The 18,525-nt window shown below is 38.1% G+C and overlaps 1 protein-coding gene across 1 annotated transcript; it reads left to right on the top strand.

Annotated features, from left to right (window-relative positions):
* The first annotated feature begins 4,867 nt into the window (after window positions 1-4,867).
* shisa9b (shisa family member 9b) lies at window positions 4,868-16,944 on the top strand. Its single transcript, XM_026358471.1, has 4 exons — window positions 4,868-5,663; window positions 7,291-7,397; window positions 12,989-13,129; window positions 15,587-16,944. The coding sequence occupies exons 1-4, from the start codon at window positions 5,155-5,157 to the stop codon at window positions 15,967-15,969; spliced, it is 1,140 nt and encodes a 379-aa protein (XP_026214256.1). The 5' UTR covers window positions 4,868-5,154; the 3' UTR covers window positions 15,970-16,944.
* Window positions 16,945-18,525: the final 1,581 nt, after the last annotated feature.

Here is an 18,525-nt window from a genome sequence, read left to right as displayed (position 1 = left end):
TATATATATATATATATATATATATATATATATATATATATGTTTCACAAAGCTGCTACAGACAGACTCAAGCAGCTAGACAAGCATTTACTCCCAGTGGTCAGGGGTCTAATGACTCCCACTGAAGCTTGCATAGTTAGAGGAAAAGTGAACTCTCATTCTGCTATAATGAGCCTAGAATTCACTAGAGGCTTTGGCATGAAGCTGGTCAACGCGGACTGAGGCAGTCACCTTTATGCTCCACGGAGGACTGAGGAGAATGAGCAGAGCCTCTGACGGCATCTTGAACGGGCCAGGCATCACAGCCTCCACTGCTTTCTATGAAGCAGGATGATCTGACTTTTAAAAGACATGCAATAAGTATTCTCTGGCATAGTCAAATTCTGGGTAGCTGTTGAATCTTGCAGCTTATAAGGGGAAAGGAAATGATAATTTGTCCTTTTTGTTTATAATCCATCTCAATGTCCAGATATTTGTAATTCGCCAGCTATGTTTTTCATCCAGTGGTCGCTCTTTAGACAGGATCTAGAGGATCTTTAGAGGATGTTTTACATCCACATTAAATGACTTTGTATTACATTATTATAAGACGTTCACAATTAGTTGTGTGCGTGTATCTGGTTAAAGATAAATTAGACTTGATTGGTATATTTGGGTTTCTGCACTGTTCACTGTATTCTTAGTGTGATTCAGCCTTTTTTCCGAAATCCACAACAAATAAAACAATACGAACGACAATAGAACGACAGACGTGACACGTTTCCAAAATAGACATATAAAAAACAAAAAAAGGTTTCTATTCATATTCTTTTTAGCAATTGCTTTAAACATAGAGGGAGTTTGAAGTCTTTCCGGTGGCTATTTCTAGCTGTAAAGGAGACAGCTATTATGAAGTCCTTCTTACCAGTCTTTGCCAGAATAATAAGCAGACACACCTGCAGGTATGTCATTGACTGAACACTTCAGCAAAGTTCAGCTGTCTCCCGAATAAATCTTTTTCCTGTTTCAGAGAAAATCCACACCATAGTGAGCAATGAGAGTCACCAACAGACTATGGTTTGAGTGACAAATTAATTTTAACAGCACTGAACAGAATAAAAAAAAATCATTTACAATATGTGAAACATCAAGACAGGTTGAAATAAAAAGAGATGTGTGTTAAAAACTACAAGAGATGAACAAGAAGTTTTCAAAAGCTCAAATGTATCATGAAAATGCTAAAGGTCATTTCATCTTAAGTCCTCTCAGCTGGGTGCTTAACTAATCAGATTTTGCTCCGTCCCTGCTTTGTGAAGACTTTTCAAGAAAAGATAATTTTACATTCTCAGATTCAAAAGTGTGTCTCAGCCACAGAAAGTCATCACCAATTGATCTGAAAATAGTGTTGGGTCATTGTGAGCTGCCTGTCCGTCTAGGGATTTGTGTGGAGTACACAAAAAAAAAAACAAATTGTGCATTTTTCCCTGCCACATAATTTGATGTCAATTTCTAGGGGACGCATTAGAGATGTGAAAGGGAATAGGCATTCGGAGGAAGAAGCTACTCTGACAATATCGACAAACCAAGCTGTGAATTATTCTGCTTTTCCAAATGCACATTCGCCACCTTTCAAATTGGAAATGTATTAAAGTAGCCTACACCTCACCATAATAATGGTCTTTATAACCCCAGTTTCCCACAGAGCAGTGACCTTGAAGCTCCTACTCGTGTGGCCCCTATTTTTCATTTGTATGAAATCTCCAAGTAATATCCTGCAGTAGTAGTATCAGGTCAGGAAATACTCTGCACAGTACAGTGTGCTATCAGGTCTGTCTCACTCATGGTCACCCTGGCTATTTTTTTCTGTTACCATGACAACATTTCTCTGCACTCCTCTGCCTCTTGATTGTGTGGAAAATGAACAAGAAGACAAATGGGAAAATGTCAGACACTGAGAAGCAGAGATTGAACAGTCACCACTGACTGTCCTACTTTGTCTACAAATTAAAGGCTCGTGTGTTTTAGATGTTGCATGTCTCACCAATTTTAGTCCCTGTGTTCTTGGCTATGTATAGTCAGGGAAAAGTGTGTCGCTCCATCTAACAGGCCAATCCTTCACTGACATTCTACATTAATAAAAATAAGTCATAGTACCAAACTTTCATACAGTAGAGTGCTGTCAACTGCAGGTTATGATGTCTTTTTATACACATTTCATACAGAATAGTTAGGTATCATTGGTTCCAGGATTGTCTAGTACTTCTTATAATTAGGAGGACAAATGAAATAGATAAATGAAAACAAGCATGCTGTCTATGCATTGACTTACTAAAAATGCTATCACTATAAAAATAAATATATTTTAAAACTCAGTGTCAATGTACTGTAAATGAGAAACCGAGAGGATTACAGTTATTACAATTAATAATAATAAATATTATTATTATAATAATTTTCTTTAAATTTTACCTAAAATCATGAGCTCCTATCATATCAGATAAATGACTCAACAGCTGGACTGGTTTGACCTTTTTATATACTGTGATGGTGATGTTTATATCACCCCTCACGTGTGCTTGTGTATGTGCACCTTACAAACAAGATGAGGATCCACTTGTTCAGAACTCCACAGGTTACCTTTAATGTAAATGTGATGAGAAGCAGCAAATGAGAAAATGCACACTGCAAGTTTATATCGGGAAAGTCATGCCCTTTTCTGTAGCTTTAAAACACAGTGTACTGCCTCTGCTTTTTTGTCTGATATAACAGTGATGGGTTCAGCCACTATCAAGAGAATCTGGAGATAAAAAGAAATCACAGGGTGGAGAAAGTCAAATAACAAGGTCGTGTACGTTTGCTCGTCTGTCTCACTTTGAAGCTTAAAGCCGTGTCAACGTGAATAACTGATACAGCTGTAAGCAGAAGCCATAACGCTGCGGGGTCACCTGACAAAAGACTTTCTGCTTTATTCTCGTCCCACCCTCAGAAATTCTACTGAAAACCAACCACAAATCTTTTGCTGTTGACACTAAATATCAAACCTAGCGTCATTCTCATCAAGAATTTGTCACCGATTTAATAAAGCTGTATTTCATCTAGCAGTCAAAGTAATGCCACATGAAGGCAAAGTAGTTTGTCTAACTGAACAGCACTTTGTCTTAACAACCTTATAAACACAAGAGAGCACGATGCAGCAGTGAACCATGATATTTCAGACTAGGAAAGGTCAGCATTGTATCAGCAGTACCTTCCCAGAAAAATACTTTCTACTACTGGATAAAACCTTCTTTTTTCATTTCCTTCTGAAAATCTCCATTTTTAGTATGTTGAGGCTCTCTTTACAGGTATGCGAGAAGATCAGTGATGATCGCTGTCTGTGCTTAACTGTGCATAACTACTAAAATACGAGATGAATGGATTAAGAGGAAAACACATATACATACACAAACTGTGTATCTATCTCTGTTCTGTCACCCAGCTCAACACAGACGTTAATATGACATGTTAAAACACATGCTTAAAAAGACTGAATAAATATTATTATTATACGCTATTATACTTTTTATAGTGTATTATCGTTAGAGCAGAGCAGACATTACAATACAAGTGTAAAAAAATGATCTTTCAAGTTATGTAAACACACTTAAGCCACAGTATCCATACAGGGGGCTTATGGGTTTCAGAGCGGACTCTACTTCTGCTCACTGCAACAGCAGACAAGCCTTTAAGTTCTGTTTCAGGCCTGAGCCAATCCATGACAGTTGCATTACTCAAACGTAACAGAAAGGGATCACATAAAAATTTCCCACTGTGTGAGCGTTTAATTAGGCTCTCTCCCTGTCTGAGCAGAATTACAACACTCTTGCCTGACCACCTGCTCCCACCCAAAGCATGGCACGGAATGATTTGGGCTAACAAATTATTGGCAAATGTCTACCTTCAAGAGCCATGCAGGTGTCATGCAGCAGCTGTGCAACACAAATAGTTGAAAAATACGTTATGTCTGTGAATATTTTATGATTACAGTCTCAAAGCATAAGTACAAAAAGAAAAAAGTTACTTTGTCCCTGATTTAAAAACACAGTCTTAATTGATTATTATTATTATTGATCAGTTATTAACTGAATGTATGATTAAATGACATTTCACAATAAAGACTTTATTTGGACTTAATAAAGCTGTAGTCTTTTCACTTTAAACGAGCTCTAAAGTTTCATCCTCGGAGACTGTATGTACTATTTATAGGGAACTTTAAAGATGCGCGAAGATGAGACGAGCAAAACCTCCCCTGACAGCCAGTTGTAAATAAAAGGAGCCTCCAGTGGCAAAAACGATTCTACATTAAACAAAAAAAGACTAAGAGTTCTCAAGTGGCATAAGATAAGCCTCATTTTACTAATCAGGGTTTTGGATAAAAGAGCGTCTCTAAAATAAACATGCATGATGGTGCAAATCAATACAGTATCCTCTTTATTTTTGTTTTTCTCAATGTGGGCCTTAAGTGGAATTCACATCCAACACTTACTGATTGAGTTGGGATATAAATGACAGAGATAAGTTTTACTTTAAAAATCTATGGCAACATGAAGTGATGTTTAGTGAAGTAAACAATTGTGTACATTTGCAGTTTCTATTGTCAGTATCTACAGTGTTACTTTCAAATACTTGTTTTGGTGATTTGGGTCAGGGATTACATCAATATTCACGATTTCAACACTCAACAGAATGTTAAATGGCTGTGAGGGTTGTAATTAGAGCTGCAGCACATCTCTCTAACTCTCTCTCTCCCTATTCACTCACCCATCGGGGTCTCTTCTACTTTGCGTTGCCTTTCTCCCACTCTCTCCCACTGTGTTTCTGTGACTGGCTCTGCAAAGTGAAGCAGCCCTAGAGGGGTCTGACACACTTCGACGCAGCCGGGGCCACTGCTTCATGGCACCCCTCCCCACCTATTTACAACAGCACTGACCCTCGGAAACTACCTGAATTGCTTTTGCGCACGTTTTTTTCTTCTCGACGACAGAAGCGCATTGGGGCACACTGCGCGTTTACGCATGGAAGTTGGCATCAGCCTCATTACCTTTACGCATGGCTGTGTCTCGTCTCCGCGGAAGATGCCGTTGGGCTTATCAGAGTTTGTCAGGGTGTGAAGAGGGGAGTAAGAAGTGAGCAACGATGCGGGGCACCGAGCTGCTGCTCGCTTACTTTCTGCTGAAAGTTATGGTGTGCAACGCGGAGGGCGAACTGGGTCAGACCGTGGACGATTTCATTATAGCAACAGGGTTTAACGACTCCAAGGAAGGGGAGAGTGGAGTGACGGAGAGCCCGCACCTAGAGGACAAGTGCCGCGGGTACTACGACGTGATGGGCCAGTGGGACCCGCCGTTCGTGTGCAGGACGGGCAACTACCTTTACTGCTGCGGCACCTGTGGCTTCAGGTTCTGCTGCGCGTTTAAAAGCTCCAGGCTGGACCAGACCACGTGTAAGAACTACGACACTCCGCCGTGGATGATGACAGGTCGACCGCCACCCAAAGTGGATGTAGCGCTGGACGCCGCCAAGGATAAAACCAACCTGATTGTGTATGTCATATGCGGGGTCGTGGCCATTATGGCGCTCATCGGAATTTTTACAAAGCTCGGTTTGGAGAAGACGCATCGTCCCAATAGAGACAACATGTCAAGGTCAGTTGGAACTTCCCCAGTGTTTGTTTATCATCCACACCAAGCAGCAACACGTTGTTTTGTGGGCCTGAATAAAACTTTGAAACACTATTAAAAAGTCCAGCAGCACTTCAAAATATTAAATCAATGTCAACCTGAACGTTTAGGGAGACAGCAATGCGTTGTTCCCCTGTCCTCCCAGAAACATGTTTGATGACACTCAGCCTGCTGATTCATAGTCATATATCCACTAAATGATATGCACATTTTTTGTCAGTGTTGCAGACAAAATAGCATTTTGATTTTCATTGCATTGTCCTCTGATTTAGTTTGTAGTTGACAATCCTCATACCACAATTGACATTGATGCTGCTACACAAACATACCTGTGTAAAAAAAGTGAAGATGCTCAACACAAAGCTGATAAATCCTGGTTCATACTTACTTCATACTTCTGAATCCTTAAAAGGTACAAATATTGACTTTTGTTTTTAAAAAGCAACAGTTTTACCATGTATAAACTATGCTGAGACTGTTTGTGGGCATCATACACTTTCAGTCTTGACTTGATGCAGACAGCACCAAAATAAGACCATTTGATTGTACACTGTTAATTTAGGATGTATACAGAAAGGACCATATGACAAGTTTATCACTTGAGCTTGCAGCTGTGGCAAAACCCAATTACAAAATATGTGAAAGGTGCTGAATTTATCACTTTATCACAAGATCTGTCACTTCAGGGCACTGGATACATAATAGTGCAAAAGAGGAGCATTTTTTGGATGAAGATAGTTTTCTTTGTATTTTATTAAATTACACATCAGATGACACGTTTCTGAAACATGACTTTCCACAGCTGTTTGTCTGTGACATGAAAGAATAACAGATGCAACACCCCTACTGCACCAATAGTGATGCTAAATGTTGTTAAAGGTGCCAAACCTATAATTTCTAAGGGCATTCATGTGGTCTGATTATGCTTGATCACAATTAGTTTGTGTTAGTTAGTCAACAATTAGTTTGAATGCATGTTGAACTCAAATGTGTTTATAGATGTTCTGAAAAGCCACACTGGAAGGCAATTTCAAAAGCTGACTGACAAAGAGAGGGAGGAGACACAATATTGTTTAAATGAGGGAATAATGCAGCACATTTCCAGACAGTCTCTCTCCAGGGAGCCATTCGTAGTGTACTTGGTTGTTCACATGAAAAACGACAGAAATAGCTATGTCAAAAAGAAAAAACAAAGAGAGCTTAGAGGAAGAAGTTCAAATCCAAACTCCTTTTTCACTTCCACGCAGCTGGGCAATCATGATGTGAAGTAGGCACGGATGTCAGCAGCAACTTGGAGAGGATTTATTGTGAAAACAGCTGTATAATGTCTACCGTGGCTCTGAGGAGACCTTGATCAGGTCTGATTTACTAACCCTGATGTTGGTGTCATCAGGTGACGGAGGTGTTACATGATTCATGTGGAGCAGATTGCTTTTTTTTTAAATTGAACTCCTCTGAGTTTGAATAATGTTTGGATTAAGTTGGAACACTTTAAATCACAGACTGTAAAAATATGTGGCTTTTCACACACAGCGCCTGTTTTTTCCCACTTCCCGAACGACCGTTCTGACATTTTTCTTCATCTTTTCAGGGCTCTTGCACATGTGATCCGCCACCCTGCTTCGGAGCATATGGACGACATTGGTCTTGGCCAGCCCTACGAGAACATACAGACCAGAGTCACAGTTAACAGCCTCCGTAAGTACCATGACGTCAGCAGCGCACAGCAAGCGACACACCTCCACACACTTCACATGGCAGAGCAATGTGTTTAAACACCTGCTCTACACAGTATGTCTACTCATTAATGCTGCTGCCAACTACTTTCACTGACCCCAACCTGCCACTGCATTGCAACCTGAATCGCACAATCACAACCAAATGTAATAAATGCTCCTAGATGTTTGCATCCTGAATTAGCTGTGGAACCAGAAGTGGCGGAAGGAAAAAAAAAGATCCATCCAAAATTCCAACTGAAGCAATTAGTCATGCCCTCAGCAATCACTTAACATACACACTAATTATCACCGACAACCTAGAGCTCTCTTTCTTAGCCAACTGTAAAAGCCTCACACATTATATCACAACCTCATTTGCTCATTCATCAGCACCAACTCCTACACTCACCCACACAGATACACACAGACAAAAGAGTTCTTATTAATGTTAACCTGCTTACTGCGTTCACAGCTACAGTCAATGAAGGTCTCTCTGCCCCCCTACCCCTTCTCTCTGCAAGCTGAAAATGGAAATTGATATAAAAAAAAAAAAAAGGTTTTACGGATACAGTCAAGCTTTTTTGTGGCAATATTCATATTTTATAAAAATCTGCTGTGGCTGAATGTCATACTTTTCAAAAGTAAATCCTTGATCATTTTTTTAACTTAACATAATGTCCTGATATTGATTAGGTTCTGTATTTATTGTATTTAGTGAAATTATTACATCTCACATCCTGTACAGTAGAGGTTAGAAATCAAGGAATCAATACAATAAATAATTTTTTTTTTCATTACACATGATGGCTGAAAGTGTTAGTGATGATTTATTTTAGATTATTCATCATATATAGCCACACAAATAATTTAATATTTTCAATAGGTTGTCTACTCCTTTAACTAATCTAAATAAATTAAGTTGAATGCACGTTTGTATTAAATCATGAAAATTAAAAGCAAGAATTTCCTCCTTAACCCAGTCTGCGGGGCCAAACTGTTGTGTAGATGCAGGGATACTGGAAAACTGGACAGATTGTACTAAATTATAATCACAAATAAAACCCCAAGATAAATAATTCCTAATAGAATAGCAAGTCAAGGGAATGTACAGTATAGTATATTACTTGAACAGTAAATTACAACTCTGGTTACAACAAAGCACATTTCAGTATAAAAACTGAGATTTATTTGCTATTCATTTGCTGCTTAATCTTTACATATTGCTGCTGAATTCAGAGTGATGGTACCTTTCATGCTAGAGTCTAGCTTTCTTTTTGTCATGTGACCTTGGACATTGAGATCCAGGGCACAGTGTGCTGGCTGCTGTGTCTTACAGGGATGTATGGGAGGCATTCTGTTGTAATTGAGTTGGCAACAGCACAGGGATGAACGCTGTTTTCTTGACAGCTACGCTCGCAAGGTTACAAGGAGTGAGGTGACATATTTTGCCAAAGAGATCTGTCTTGTACTTGTTCTCTCCAGCTGTGCTTTTGAGTTGCAATTGTGACTCTGTCCCAGCTGTAATTGAAATACTCTAGAGGGAGCCCCTGTTCCTCATCTGTTGCTGGTTGGAGATAACAAAAATCTGTTACCAGGCTATGAGCTGTCATTCTCCATAAGACACCAGTAATACAGATTTTGTGAGCTTGGTTTGTTTGGCTACCAGTACTATCATGTTCATGTCCTGCTGGCTATGTGCGTACACAGGGCAAATGTGAAGAGTGGCCTCTTTTCACTTCAGGCAGTCAGCCATAGAGAACAAAGTCTCCCCTCACTGCCAACACTCCACTGGTGCATGACAGTCCATTTCCTCACTGCCAGATAGAAATGTATTTCAGCTGTATTACGTCTGACAGCAGCTGCGAAATAGATACCAAATGTAGAGTCTACCTATGGCTCTATTTTCTACCTGCCATATATTGTTACGCTGAAGGCTCAAACCTATAAGGAGCTGCTTACAAGATGACAACAAGGCTTTTTGTTAGTGAAAACAATAACAGAGTATGGTACAGTTCATGTATAATGTAAAAATTTTATAGTATAATTAGTATAATTTAACCATGGGGGCTCACCAATTTGATCCCTTACTGCTGTGACTTGCATACAAGTCATAAGGATGCTGCATGTACAGGATATATCTTGATCTTTGAGACACCTAGTATATATAAAATACTAATAAACAGTGTGATGACGTTAACTTTTGTAATCTCTCTGATGTTTAAACATCTCAACAAATTGAATAGTAAATAATTGGGGGTTGGGGTGGTGCTACAAAATTAACTCTTTAAAAAAAAACAAAAAACAATTAACTCTTTAAAAAAGTGTACACCATCATCTCTAGAGACTGGCTGCAACTGGATCCAATCAAAACAGAAGACGCAGTGGAAGTAGAGTACTTACGAATGTCCTGCTTGAGAAACAGATGCCTAACTGCTCCTAAAATGGCTGCATCCTTATTTTTCATGAAATAAGACGAAAAAAAAAAAAAATGTGCACGGGACACTGAGGTCAGCTGGCCTCATGAGCTGAACTGCAGTCCAAGTTTGAGGTTTTTGGATCCAAACAAAGAACATACAGTACAGTATATCAAACGCAGACCTCAGGAAAAGATGATAGATGCCTGCCTAACACCACCAGTGAAGCTTGAAGGTAGAAATATGATGACCTTGGGATGCTTTGGCTATGGGATAGTGGTCTGTACATGCACTGATGCCTATCCATCAGTATGGATACTTCTTTATACTGAAAAGGCACATCTTTCCCTCTGGGCAACAACTGATTTGGGGATAACTTAATTTTGCAGATAATGACCCCCAAGAATTCTTCCTGTTGTATTCTTCCCAGAATTATTTGGAGAAGAAAGTAGCTGCTGAAAAACTCTTTGTGATGACTTGGCCAGTTCAATTACTAGATCTGAACATCATGGAGCTGGTGTGGAAGAAACTGAACCAAAGAGTTCGGTGACACTGATCAAAAAACTGATCAGGAGAATATATATTATTGATTTCATGATACTAGAGTATTTTCATCACTAACTAACTAAAGTAGGCTGCCTGTAAATAAGAGCACTTTTCTCCTTGTAACATTTATTTCAGGGCACACAGCTCCCAAAATACTCTCTTTAATCTTTTATGAGGGAGGTGTCTGTGTCTGGAGTGTTAACTCACTTATTTCCAACAACATCCTTAACCTCACAAGTCTCAAGAAGTGGCCTACTTTTTCCAGCAGCTGATATAAAAGCTGTGACTTTGACAAAAGTATGAGCACAAATGACATTCAGTCAGCACAAAGTCAGATAAATATTAAAGAGGGACATATACAACTACATACGGTACATCAGCACCTCAGTTGGGCATGCTGAAAGTCGCACAAACAAAAACACAAATGTAATATGTGCTACTATCTTATATAATAGTGTCGACATTTGAGATACAGCCAGACAGGGTGAAAAAAAAAAAAAACATTCTTAAACAATACCAGGATACAAAACAGTTTAGACATAACACTGGGTGTAGATCAATAGTTCATCATTTACTTTCAGTGGCTTCTATCTTTTTGACCTTGACTAGTGTATCAGATAAGCACAATACTCGAGTGTGACCGCTCAGGGTTTACAAAGTGACCAACTCATGAGGACAGAAAATGCATTTGAATGAGCTTATTTAAAAGATGGCATGGGGCTTAATTGTATTTATACAGTATGTGTTTATTTTTGTGTTATTTATAACATACATATGCCATAAATTCAGTATATTCTATGTGAGCAAAGATCTTATGTTAATGTTTATGGTTGATGGCTCCAATCCAACCACTCACTACTCTACCTAAAAGGTACCATACCAATGTCGACTGCAAGAATCTCCCACATTCACTGGATCTCGGACATTATTCAAACTCAAGTACAGTTGTCATATACTATGTTGTGCATGGTGATGATTTCAGTTCCCACTGGCTTCATTTGAGCAATGTGTTTAAGCAATCAGATATAGTTCTACTCTGAAGAATTGGGGACAATTATAAAGGATCACTACAAAGTGCAAATGGATGGAGGAAGTCAGTTTTTAAGGTGGTCAGGTTTTTTATGGTTAACCAGATCCTAGTCTTACTCGAAATCTAACTTTATCCATTAACTTATATATAACTTACATACTCATAGACATTATAGAGTTTCTCTTCACCTTCTTCTTCACCTGCTGTGTGTGTGTTAGATGTCAAGTTAAACAACATCACGTCACTAATACCAGAGTTGGTACCTGTGTAAAATAAACACTTTTTAAGTTTAGTGTTTAGTGACCACCGTCTCATCAAGATGATAATGATGTATAGGAGGACCAATGAATTCTATGAAACTGAAACAGGTCTATAAGCTCAACAAATGTGACATAGATCACACATAGGTTTGATTTTTACAGAGATGTGCATATTTTTCTAGTTACACTGCAACAGCCACTACAACTATGAGGCAATGTGTAACTGTTTTCCTTAATTCATTACAAATGTATATAAAGCTCCATAAACTAGTTTCTTCAACTAAAAACTAAAATTTACTTTAATTTAATAGGTGTAATGGGTTATCTGTACATGTTCTGTTCTATCTTTCTTAACAACTACAGTTTTAATAAGGCTTTACATAAAATTAGATAATAATAATAATATGAGGTTATACAGGAGAGGTCGTTATAAAGAATTGATTATCAAAAGGTGAACACAGTGATATCATCAGTCTTTTCCACCTTAAGTGACCTCCCAATCTGATCTTACTGACTACACTACCCACTTGTCAATGGGTGGTAAAAGACCTGTCCAGGCTGTCCTCCGCATCATTTCATGAGACAGCATTGATAATTTTCAGACTTTCCAAATTAATTAGCACAGTTAAAAAACTTTCTTGCTGACCAGTGGGGAATATGAGTCTAATTAACCTATTTTCTGTATGAATGATCTGTTTTTATCAGACACACTTTAGACCAAGGACTAGTGAAGTCCCCTGATTTAAAAATTTGTAAACCACTAACAACGTTGATTCACAACAAACAACCAAGGAGCAGTAAATAAGTAATTAATGTAGGATTAAATCTGTCCTTGGTTGATATCTATACTCATTTCTAACGTCTTCACATTGGTGCCAGTGAATTGGTACATACCATTAATTTCCCCCAATCTAAATGAGGAGAAGACACTCTGAGCATCTGTTTGTTCTGTCATGCCAGTATGCAGGGGGCCAGTCTATCTGCTGTGCACCCCTTAATTTACCAGATGTTTACTGTAGGATTAGTACAGTTTTACAAAGAGCCGTCATGACTCTCCAGCTGGGTCCCCAGAAAAGCCTACTTAAGGGCAAGTGGCACTACTGAGTTAGAGAAACACTCATTCTAAATTCACATCCATCCATCAGATTGTGTATTAGGTAATGCAAAGACATTTGCACATACAGCATTAAGCGCATTGAATACAGGGAATTTGTGACTGCAAGGTATTGATTTTGTGATCAGTAAAAACATTTTCGTGCTTGCACTTACTGTGATAACTTGAATTTCTGCAATAATACTACTTGTGTTTTTCCTCCTTTAGATGGCAATCAGATGAACAATGTGGTTCAAACATCGACGCTGATTACTCAGCCTTACTTAGCTGTGGGACAGATCACCAGCCCCTATGAACAACAGAACCCTGTCAAGGATCTCAACAAGTATGCCACGCTCAAGGCTGTGGGTAAGACGTTGTTTATGATGAGCCACTTGGATGACAAAGCAGTTGCTGTTTATTAGTTGCTGCTCATTTGATCACCCTCTTATTCAGGGTTTCCCTTCATCATATAAGGAGCAGGGTCCAATAATATCTTTGTGTGTGACCAGCCCAGGTGGTAGGTAGATGAAAAAATCCACCGGCCAAGCATCAAGAGAGAAAGTATCCATTTGGTCAAACGTTTGACCAAACCACGATTGTTGATTGGCAGGTCTTTTTGCCAATTTAAGGTGCATTTGTTTGTTTGTGTCCAACTCCGATTCTGACAGAGGACAGGAGCAGATTGAGTAGAACATACCAAGGTAGCACTTCATTATAATAATATTTAGCTACAAGCATTTACTTGCCAGTATCAGATTGTCCTGAGATTTACTTACCAAATGTAAAATCTACCTCCATTTAGGGCTTGGTCATTTCAGAACCATGAGGAGGAGTGTCAAGATGGAGTGATTAAAAGACTTGATGTGTAATCTGAGTAGTTATGAGAAGAGGTTTATAAATCTAGGAGACATAAAATTCATCTAAAATGGGTTATAAACTGATGCCGATGGCGACATGGACGTTTTCAGGAATCGTCTGTACCGGAACTGTTAGAAGTGTACATTTCTTTAAATAGAAGCCTAGTTGGTTTGAATCGCCATCAAATCTCTGGCTGACACACATTTTGTCAGTTTATTCACTGTGCATCTACTCCAACAGAGACAGAACTGAAAGTTTATTTATAGCGGCAAGTTTGTGCTCTTCTCATGTGTTAATTTTGGAAAAAAAGCATCATTTGAAACAAGAAATAGGTAGAACTAAAATAGCAACACTTAAAAAGTTTGTGCTAAATACTTTCTTGGCACAAATTTAGAAACAAAAGTATTTTTTTTAGGAACTGCTAACATCTTGTCAGCAACACAGAAACATGTTTATAGTTTCAAAAATATAGGTATTTTACAGCAAATAAAATTAAATAATTGAACCAATTTGATTCCTCTTGTATGCACTTAACATAATACACAATGATTTACTGTTTTTAATAACAATAGGTGATAATAACACTGTAGTGCTACCCTATCACACTAACCCAATTTAAAAGCAATTGAGCAAACAAGCCAGAATTGTAAAATGTATTGGTCCCCGAATAATAAAGCCAATATTAAGCCCTCTTGCCAGTATTACTAATAGTATTCACAGCTTTAATTGATAGAAAAAAGAAAGCAGTTGCCAACGTGTTTCTCTACTTGGTTTCTCTTGCAGAATTTAAAACAACGGCCATTTAGTCCAGAAATATCAAAGTGTGGAGTAAGAGTATTTGTAGCGCTGTATTTGATGCTATTTAGCACAGCGAGTTTACAGTCTTTTTATAGATTGAACTACACTTGAATCAATTATCTGGGCTTGACAGACCTGGTCATGGAAGGGATGGCAGCTATCAGCAAGAGTGTAGTAGGTCCAATCACATAAAACAGTTTCCTCTCTTTGTGATTCAGATGAGCAGCTGAAGCTTCTCCACTGCTAATCCACTGAAGTGCTGTCAAACAAACTGATCATTAGGGAAAATAAAAATAGACCAATTCTTAGCTAATGAGTCCGGGGACAGGAGAAAATCAGGAGCAATCAAAACACAAATGAGTTGGGGCGTGGTGATGGGAGGCAACTTCTCTGTACAGGGTGAGCCATGTGAGCCTTTTCGGTCCTGATATACTGTGGAGCTAAATCTACCTGCACTGATGAGCAGTTTTCTGAAGCATTTCTGCTCAACACATCTCTTGTTCCTGTGTAAAAATGGTGAACTAGAGCAAGACACAGCCTGCTGCCGATAAAGAGAGCACAATAAAGGTTATCTGAGGGACATTTCATTAATAAATTCAAAAATGACATAGGATAGCACTGAATCTGGGTAAAATCACACCACAGCAGTTGTTATAAGCAAATCAAAGCAGATGATTATGGTAATACAGACATAAAGTGTGCACTGATCCACTGGAAGGTTTCTAATGTACTGGAAAATCAAACTCAAACTCAAAGTGGCTCTTATGATGTATAATCATACAGGAATTCACACAAAAACATACAGCAACACATATTTACTCTATTTGAATTGGCATAACTTTAATTTTATCTTTCTATCTTTTACACAAATTTACATGAAATAGAGTGAGTGAAATTATTATATAGATTTAGATTTTATTGTACATTAATGTGGACCAAAGTATTAACCAGTTTGAAATGAAATCTAATATTGTAATTTCACTAATAATTCTGTGTCTCATTAATGGAGGTTAAGGGCCTTGATTACCACTGTCATTATCAATGTAAAATGTTCATAGAAAATGAATTTTAAAATATTGTCAGGATTTCAACAAATGGACAATTAAAAAATAAAAATAAAAAAACAAACAAAAAAAAAATCACATTCCTTATTTGTGTATTTGTTAGCAGAGAAAGCTAATGACAGCTTCTACAGCAACCGGCGGCAAGTAATCGAGATGACAACCAAGGGCAGTCTTCCCATGGAAGCTGTGGACATGGAGCCGGAGCCCAGTAATCCTTACAGCCCACCCAGACAGCTGTCAGCAAAGCAGAATGGACACAAATACAAAAGTCCCAAGAGCCACAGCTCTCAGTCACTGTCCTACAACGCCAACATTGCCGCCAGCCCAGGGGTGCTAAGATCCTGGGAAAGCAGGGACACTCTGGGACTCCGACAGAGTCATGGCCCAAAGAAACTCTGCATCATAGAGAAGGAGCTACACACGACTCGCTACATACCTCCACAACCATACTATGTCACCAACAGCAAGACAGAGGTGACGGTATGAGGGGTTGTCTATGAGGCCTAAAAATGAGTCTGCGTTGAAGAAAAACAGTAACTGCTCACTGTGGTGCTGAAAGAAGGTGACATGGACTGTAGTACTGTATGTGCAGCTGTGCACGTAATGAACAGCATTGAAGACACAACCTTATGGTGAAGTGTACTGTAACAGGACTGGTACCAATCACTGTGCCTCAGAAGGGCACAGAGATGATCATATTGTGAATTGATATTCATATGATGGGAGTGCTGAAACAAAACACAAATGCTAATGAAATCATATACTGTATATCTGTTATGAAACGTACAGTACAGCTGTCAGTATTTACTAAGATATTAAAGAACCTGAGAATTAGGGGGTATGGTGTAAATTGCATTAAATACTCGGTGACCAGGGATGGTTAATGTAGGAAAACTGCCTGAATAACTTTTACTAGTTCCAGACTCTAGTTATTTAGTTTGGAAATTCTCATAGCTCTCAGTTTATCACGAGTGACTGTTAATCAGTAACACACTTACAATTTAATAAGGATAACTGACATTTTGGGAGCACAGAGTGAATTTTTAGACCTTGTTAAACTTTATTATTCCCTACTAATTAATTAGATCCCAAGCTGTACCATAGTCTCATTGTGAGCTCCCCCAAACATGACTTAATTTATACACATCAGTCAATTTAAGTAGATCTCAATGATGATTACTGACTTAATCAACAACTGTATTGATTTAAGACAAAAAAGACAAACCAACAAATAGTGTATAAAAATAATTTATACAGGTTCATTTCTAAAATGCTATATATCTAAGTTCTTCAGTCAGTATTTATAAAATATAATACAACAACTCACTCTGTGAAAGTGTTACTGTTGGCCTAGTTTACCTGGGATCCATTAAAGAGTAGCTTAAATCTTGTGAATGTATTGTCTGTTTTTGAAAGTGATAGATGTTCCATTCTGAAGAATAACTTGTAAATGCTCTTCAAACCAAGTCACTGCCAACAGACATCCCACCAACACATATATTTCTATGATAAGTAGGAGAAGTAGCTGCAGAGTGTTAAAACACTGCTGCATTGGTGTACCAGTGCCTCTCATCACTACCAGCATGTGTGTGATTAACCTATAAAATACTGTAGATGATCCAGTATTAGAATGGTGATTGCTCCTATTGTATGTAACTCCATTAGGCCCTCAACAAAAGACATTTTCAGTATGCAGGTAGTGGCTCACCGTTAGCATAAATGTATGCAATTCAAGTGATTTTAATCATAAATGTAATGAATGTATGTGGTCCAACTGCCTAAATCGAATCAACTCCATTGTTGGAAGTTACCAGTTAATAAACATTTATCAGGATGAATGTAGAAATGTTGAATGAAGAAAAGTTCAGTTTGGAAATTTCCTACATAGGAAAATTCTGGTCAGGTCATCTTATCTCATCCAATGTACTAATATCAGCTCGTGAAAATAGGATATCAAGACATTGGGATTCATATCGCACTTCAAAAAGAGTTTTTTATAACCAGGGATTTCAGGTGGAGTTGATCATCTGTTGCGCTGATTTCCCAGCCAAGCAATATAAAAAGGATGCTCTCGCCTGCCTGCAAGTCTTACTCATGCGGTTGACTATTTCAAGCAGCAGAGGACAAGGCTAGACTCAAAACTGATACACAAGTGGGAAGTGGGAGATGATAGTGTAAAAGGCATATTTATGTCTTCTCAAGTCCATTTCTTACAAAACACAAAAACATAACAAGGGGAGAATGATGCAGATTGTTGTAATTGGATAGCCATTAATATTCTCACAGACTTTCAAATAAACTGTATGCACAATTTTCCAATATACATATATATACACGCATCTAGTGCACAATCTAGTCTGTTCACATAACTAATGAACAACTTGTGTTTCGGTGTCACACTATTCAAATTCAACTGTTAATTCAGCCGAGAATTTTATTTAAGTAATAAAGTAGTGTTGTACAGTCACTAACGTTGAATGTGCCTGTTTTGTGAATGCAAAATGTGATACTGAAATCAATGTAATAAGCTACAGTGCACCATATTTATACATGAAAATCTACTGTGATACCACCAGTTCAAACATATTTTGTGCACAGTAATATTTGTTTGCATTACAAAACCCATATTAAGAAGCAGCAGAAATGTTATATTTTGGTAAGTTTAAAGAAAAGTCCACTTGCCTCTACTTTGTATCACTGTTTGTTTATTATCAGAATATGCATTTGAAGAATTAATTGCTCTTATGAATGTTGTTATGTGTCTCCATGTGCAATACAAAGTTACTTTGATTACCTATGTTTGACATTACATATGATTGTGGCAAAATGTTCGAGTGCAAGCTGGAAATCTTCATAGTTCACACATTTTCTGAATCTGGAAAATCTCTATGGTTACTATTTACAACAGTAAAACGCAAAATGCACATCAACTTTGGAAACTTTAAGATGTATAAGTGCAGCCTATTTTGTACAAAGGGAATTTTCAGTGGCAATGAACAACTGTAGCACAGAATTTTTTAACTTCATTTAAATGGACAGATT

Source organism: Anabas testudineus, chromosome 8 (assembly GCF_900324465.2).
Source record: "Anabas testudineus chromosome 8, fAnaTes1.2, whole genome shotgun sequence".
NCBI lineage: Eukaryota > Metazoa > Chordata > Actinopteri > Anabantiformes > Anabantidae > Anabas > Anabas testudineus.
The sequence above is the reverse complement of the archived record's forward strand: the minus strand, read 5'-3'. Positions and strand labels throughout refer to the sequence as shown.

Coding starts and splice junctions, on each gene's coding strand:
- shisa9b (XM_026358471.1), top strand. CDS start 5,155: ATGCGGGGCACCGAGCTGCTGCTCGCTTACTTTCTGCTGAAAGTTATG. Junction 5,664..7,290: donor AATAGAGACAACATGTCAAG/GTCAGTTGGAAC, acceptor TCATCTTTTCAG/GGCTCTTGCACATGTGATCC. Junction 7,398..12,988: donor AGTCACAGTTAACAGCCTCC/GTAAGTACCATG, acceptor TTCCTCCTTTAG/ATGGCAATCAGATGAACAAT.